Source organism: Limulus polyphemus, unplaced genomic scaffold, assembly GCF_000517525.1.
Source record: "Limulus polyphemus unplaced genomic scaffold, Limulus_polyphemus-2.1.2 Scaffold5204, whole genome shotgun sequence".
In the NCBI taxonomy this organism is placed as follows: Eukaryota; Metazoa; Arthropoda; class Merostomata; order Xiphosura; family Limulidae; genus Limulus; species Limulus polyphemus.
In genome coordinates, this window is record NW_013670814.1 from 37,927 (window position 1) to 44,508 (window position 6,582).

General features: G+C 30.6%; 1 protein-coding gene across 1 annotated transcript in view; it reads left to right on the plus strand.

The window, feature by feature from the left end:
- The window catches only part of LOC106472269 (rho-related GTP-binding protein RhoE-like), a 20,718-nt gene that overhangs the window by 2,294 nt on the left and 11,842 nt on the right, over positions 1-6,582 (plus strand). The window contains exon 2 of the mRNA XM_013932895.2: positions 4,532-4,641. Coding sequence (XP_013788349.2) covers positions 4,532-4,641 — 110 coding nt within the window. The remainder of the gene's footprint in view (positions 1-4,531; positions 4,642-6,582) is intronic.

Consider the following 6,582-nt stretch of genomic DNA (forward strand, 5'->3'; position numbering starts at 1 on the left):
AAAATATTAACAACTAAGTCAACTTATTCAAAATATTAACGACCAAGTCAACTTATTCAAAATATTAACAACTAAGTCAACTTATTCAAAATATTAACAACTAAGTAAACTTATTAAAAAAAAAAAATATTTATGCTGCGGTGGATTTCAATAGTTTCTTGAAATAGAAGAATTTTCAGGAATGACATTTTACTGCTGTCAAATACGTGATGTCTGACGGCCGAAGCGTAAAGATTTATTTATGTCAGTTCTGAAAATATTGAAAATTCGGGCAGTTTATGTTTTATAAAATTCTAAAAATAAATATGAATTGCAATCAAAGTTAACATCAGTAATACATATTCTTCAATTCCTATAAAAATATAGATTCACTGTGGTTAGTAAAAGACAACTCAAAACACCACACGTATAGTTTATGCTTTTGTGGCCTTGTTTTCTACTTAACAACTTAACAAGAACACAAAACATCAATGTAATATTAAATATCGCTATTCCACTTAAGGACTGGACAAGAACACAAAACATCAATGCAGTATTAAATATCGCTTTTCTGCTTAACGACTGGACAAGAACACAAAACATCACTGCAGTATTAAATATCGCATTTGGACTTAACGACTGGACAAGAACACAAAACATCATTGCAGTATTAAATATCGCATTTGGACTTAACGACTAGATAAGAACACAAAACATCACTGCAGTATTAAATATCGCTTTTCTGCTTAACGACTGGACAAGAACACAAAACATCATTGCAGTATTAAATATCACATTTCTACTTAACAACTGGATAAGAACACAAAACATCACTGCCGTATTAAATATCCATTTTCTGCTTAACAACTGGACAAGAACACAAAACATCATTGCAATATTTAATATCGCCTATCGATTCACTTCTCTTAGATGACAGCGGAACATACTATCTTTCTTGACATCTTTTTAACACTTCTCATAAACTTTAGGCCCTCTTATTTTGGTTGTCAAGTAGGATCTGCTAGCTTTTCTGACATTTCTCATATGTTTTAGTCCCCTTTCTCTTGGTTGTAAAGCAGGATATATTAGCTTTTCTGCCATCTTTCTAACACTTCTTATATACTTCAGGCCCTCTTTTCTTGGTTGTTTAGTAAGATATTCTAGTTTTCCTGGCATTTTTCTAACATTTCTCATATGCTTTAGGCCCTCTTATCTTGGTTGTCAAATAGGATCTGCTAGCTTTTCTGACATTTCTCATATGTTTTAGTCCCTTTTCTCTTGGTTGTAAAGCAGGATATATTAGCTTTTCTGCCATCTTTCTAACACTTCTTATATACTTCAGGCCCTCTTTTCTTGATTGTCAAGTAGGATCCGCTAGCTTTTCTGGCATCTTTTCTGGTGTTTTTTCTTTTAGGTGTCAAGTGGAATCTGACAACCTTTTTTTTTCCAATCAATGCTTTGCTATTCTGAGACATTCAAAGCGCCATCTGAACAAACAAAACCACTGTTTGAGCCATTTGGTTAAATTTATAACAGCGGCATTGAGAATGAAGCATGCTATAAATACTCATTTTCCGCTGAAGTCACAAACTTTAACCAAACTAAAGTTAATGATATTTTAGTGGCGTATATGGACATCTAACACTTTGTTCAACTATTCAATCAAACCTTCCCGAGATTCTCATTGCTGCAGATATGAACATAAAAAGCTTTATGTAAAGGAAATATAAGCTCTACATATTAAAATAGCTATCATGAAATTTGTCTATAACTTTATTTGAGCTAAGACTTGTATTTGTTTTGATTCTTTGTTTTAGAAAGACCTCTGAATATTTCTTCAGAACAAAATATATGTCTTTTCCACTATAGTTTCACTTTTATATGGGACTGGAAATACAACGACTCCAAAAACCCCAGCTTTATCTTAAACAACCTTATTTCTAAATTCCTATTTATCAAAGCGCAGAAAAAAGTTTTTCATATAATATTTGTTTTATTCTTGTCGTTTTTAACCTAAATGATTCCTAGTGGTAATTTTCGAATCTTTAATTTTATCTTATTGGTGTTTCTCTTGTTTGAGTAAGGCAGAGAAAAGTTATTTCATAAGAGCATATCATAGTTGTACTTATTTTATCGTATTACTCGTACTTATATCCGGTAGATATTGTATTCAATGTGAAAGCAGTTGCTAAGCGCGATACCGCGAACAGACAGATGTCCATTCTGGAATCAGCTTAAAACAAGATGGGCATGCAAAATGTAGGAATGAATCTCATGCTTGGCGATAAGAACAGATTTTACCGACACCATTAATACTAGAAATATCATTGAGGGTGATAATAAAAAAAATAACACACTGTGTATACGTGTTTTCAATATAATTCTAAATAACAATAATACGTCGTACACACACACACACGTTGAAGGTTAGTGAATTATCATTATAACGAAATTATACATGTTGTACGCGTAGTACCAAATTGAAGGTTGATGAATTACACAGGCCTGTGAATTTAAACTTCATAAAAGTTGTTTTGGTTTTAATAACGGTTGTTCTACAATTCAGCTACGCAGATTTCGAAAATAATATTCATTTTTGTCTATCACGTAAGAATTCTTTTACAAATCGGAAAGAAGAAAAACTCTTACTTAGATAATATTATTATTTTGTTTATCACAATGAACATTTTTATTATTATGTTTGTTTAGAAAAATGCAAACAAACTGAAAAAAGGGAAAAACATTGATGTCAAACGAATATGCAACCCGATTTTTTTTTTGTGAAATCTACGACTTTCAGTCTCAAAACTACGTCTTTCTTTTATGTAAAACGTTATAACGTTTTGTGAAAAATCTGTACATGATAGAGAAAAATGGATATCATTTACGGCTTCAGCGTACAGGAATTACTGTAGAACATGTAAAACTTTCAAGATAATAAAACCACCGCAGGCCTGTGTTACCAATAAAATTTTAAATAATAATGACAATTTTTACAAAAACGGTTAAGGCTAGTACTTTAACCATTGAAGCCTATAAAAATACAATCTTGTGTAAACGCTTTAGGCATGCATACACGAAATTCATAGTTTGAAATAGGAAACAACAAATCTGTGGATAATAACAAGTAATATCATATAATACCAGCACATGTTGTTCACACAATATAAGGTTAGTTTTTGTTTCTCCCGGTAGGTGCGACCTTACTTCGGGTATTTGTTTGCTCATGGCTGATTAAACTATGATCACGTTACTTTAAACCCAACTTTAATCTAAATGATCAAAACGTACATTTGCTCACCACTGTACAGGCTTTAGGTCATTATATGTAATTAACATCGGCTCAGAAAACGTGCTTTGTTGTAGGTGAGAATCCTGTTCAGGAAATCCACACAGTGGATAGCTCTCCTATTTGAACAAACTTTCTTACGTAAGCTTATTCTTTCTTGTTTGTCTATTAATTTAACGTAATTCCAAAAGTTTCTCATAAAAAAATGCTACAAGATGTGACTGGTTTATCGATCATTAATATCGCTGTTTATTATCATTAGCAGCTTCTTCTTTTGATTCAGACAAGGAAGAACAATTAAGTCCAATCTATTTCACATAAATGTTCTTTTTCTTTTTTTTTAAGCGAAGTAATAAAGAAAATGCTATGAACATGAACTTGGAAGATTTTACAAAATCGCTTACTGATTTTTTTTTAGATATTGTTTTAACGAATTTCGGACAATAAATCTGTGACATAGAATGAATATTATAAAAATTAAAACATTTTATCATATTCATATTAAAGACTGAAACACAGTTTAGTTATTGATAGATTATCATTAGACGTATGGAGCAATTAGAAATATAAATAATCATTTATGACCATTTTCATATATTTATGTTTATAATTCTTTTTATCTGAAGTTCGAGATTGTACCTGATTTTGAAGGCGCGTAAACCTTTTATCGCGGATTTAAACTGAAAATGTATAAAATATATGACGACATATATGTATGTGTTATATATGTTAATATAATCTTGCGTTTTTGTATTACGTTAAAGAAGTTTCATTCTCCATTTCAGTAAGCGTCAGATCTGAATGGATAATAACGATCTGTACAAAAGAAAAGTCATTAAATTAAATGTTAGGCCTAAAATAGTACTGACAGGGCAAGAATGATACTTTAAACAAAGGTCATTAAACTAACCATTAAGATTAGTTTGATATTTTTAAGTTAAAATCATTTTTATATAAAGAACTTTTGTTATTTAATTTTGACGTTTAACGAGAGAAGTGTAATACTTGCTATTGTATGAATATTAATAGCCATTTTACAGCTTTCTAGAGTATCAAGCGAATTGAAACATGGACCGTACTCTCAAGAAGTTGTATTTTTAATAGAATATCCTAATTAATATTTTATTACAACGTTTTCAAAGCTAGAGAAAAATTATTTTGACATAGTTATATTTAATAGAATAACCTAATTAATATTTTATTACAACGTTTTCAAAACTAGAGAAAAATTATTTTGACATAGTTATGTTTCTATCCATGTAGGTGCCCATGCCTATAACACTGTGCGCCCTCTAGCGTATAAAGATGCCAACGTCTTCTTTTTGTGTTTTCTCATCAGTGATCCAGACACTTTAGATAACACTGTTTACAGAGTAAGTTCTACAACGTAAAGTGTTATTTGGTTATTAAGATATTGATTAAAATATATTTAGTTGTCTATGTAGCGAAAATACAGAATAACCATTTTTAACGATGTAGTTATTGTTTTGTTTTGTCAAATCTTGGTTTAGTTTTTTCCTCAAAACATTTCCTCGTAGTTTCTGTTCTTTCTATATACAGTCATAGTTTTAATCGTACAAATAAAGATAGAAATATAATTCAAACGTACAAGTTTTGAAAAGTGTAAAAAAGCCATATTTCATTATAAATGCTTATTTACTCTGTTAATTAAACTCTTAAACAATAATTAGTCATGTTGTGATAATAAATCATTAACCAAAATTTCGGATTTTGTGAAACAAAAAGTCCATAAAGCTATCTAGTTGTTAAATTAATTACAAGGACTAATCGTTTATTACTCGGACTAGTGATTATTCCAAACTACTATATGAGTAAAAAAAATAAAGTATAAATAAATTCAAGTTAAAAATTACACTATAAAAATATCTTGGAATTTACTGGCCTTATGATTAGATAGCAGGGTTTAATCTTTTGAAATATACTCCAGTTGGATCACTGAATTCAGGTAACACGATATATATGTAATCATCTTAAACGATCCATCTACTTAGCACTTAGAAAAACAATAACAACAAACATTTCTGTAAATTGCATAAGTCTGGGAAACAACTTACTATTTTTTTTTATTCTATGTCATGAACTAAAACAGGAATTTGGCCAACATAAATCCCACATCATTTTATTTAATATAAACCTTATTCTGAATTTACAGATCAACCTAATTTGCAGGAGTCTGCGGACTTACAACTCTAGAATCCGGGTTTCGATACCCGTGGTGGACAGAGCACAGATAGCCCATTGTGTGTAGCTTTGTGCTTAATTACAAACAAACAAACACTATCTGGAATTCTATCCAGATCAATGGTTTCAACTTTCCTATCTGTCCAAATTACTATGGATATAGAAGCAACTATTACATTAATATGCAACAGTCTACTTAATCATGAATAATATCACTAGCTAAAACTACTTCGTAAAGAAAATGTATTTGAAAACCAATTGTAAACTTCACTTTATATGATAAAGATCTGCCAAAAACAACAACTAAAAGATTCGTAATACGTACCAGGCTTCCAATGAAGAATATGGTTGACTATACGGTTATTTGTAGCGCAAAGTTTTCGTAATGCTGTGTAAATTATTTTCTTTACTGTAAAGAATTCAAATTATTTGTCTTTATACAGAAATTTTGAGAGATCTGAACCTTGAACAACGAAATATTTCACATAAATTCTATTCAGTGGATTTATGGCTCATTTCACCCAACACTCTAGGGATCTCATATATAGTCGTGTATCATGTTTGCCAAGTTCAAAAAATAAATAAACCTTTCAACCTGTTATCAACGATGTTTGCTGACTTTTCATAGAATTGCACAATTATTTTTATTCTATACAACAAAGCATTTTTTCTCTACCAATAGAAACACTTTTCTAAATTCCTAGGATTGACGTTCTCGTAATAAGAATTAGAAAAATATTTGATGTTTCAAAAAGTCATAGTAATTATATGAAACATTTCCCACTAATATTCTTTCTTTTTTTACCAAAGGCCTTTTTACAATTTCAATAGTTAATATATCTTAGGTTCACCAGTGTCTTGGCACTAAGCTTGAGAGCTTAAAACGCAAAAATTGGGGATTCGATCCATGCAGTGTGCAAAACGTAGGGAACTTATTGTGTAGTTTTGCGCTTAACAAACAGATCCCAGAAATCGTCAAGTAAATTTCCACTAACTAAATGTTTAAAGACTAGTAATCACCAAAAAACCCCTTCACTAGTGCAATGCTTAAAAGGTCCCAGCCAGTATAAAGAGCTCTTTCACTAGTCCACTGTTTAAAAGGTCCCAGCCAG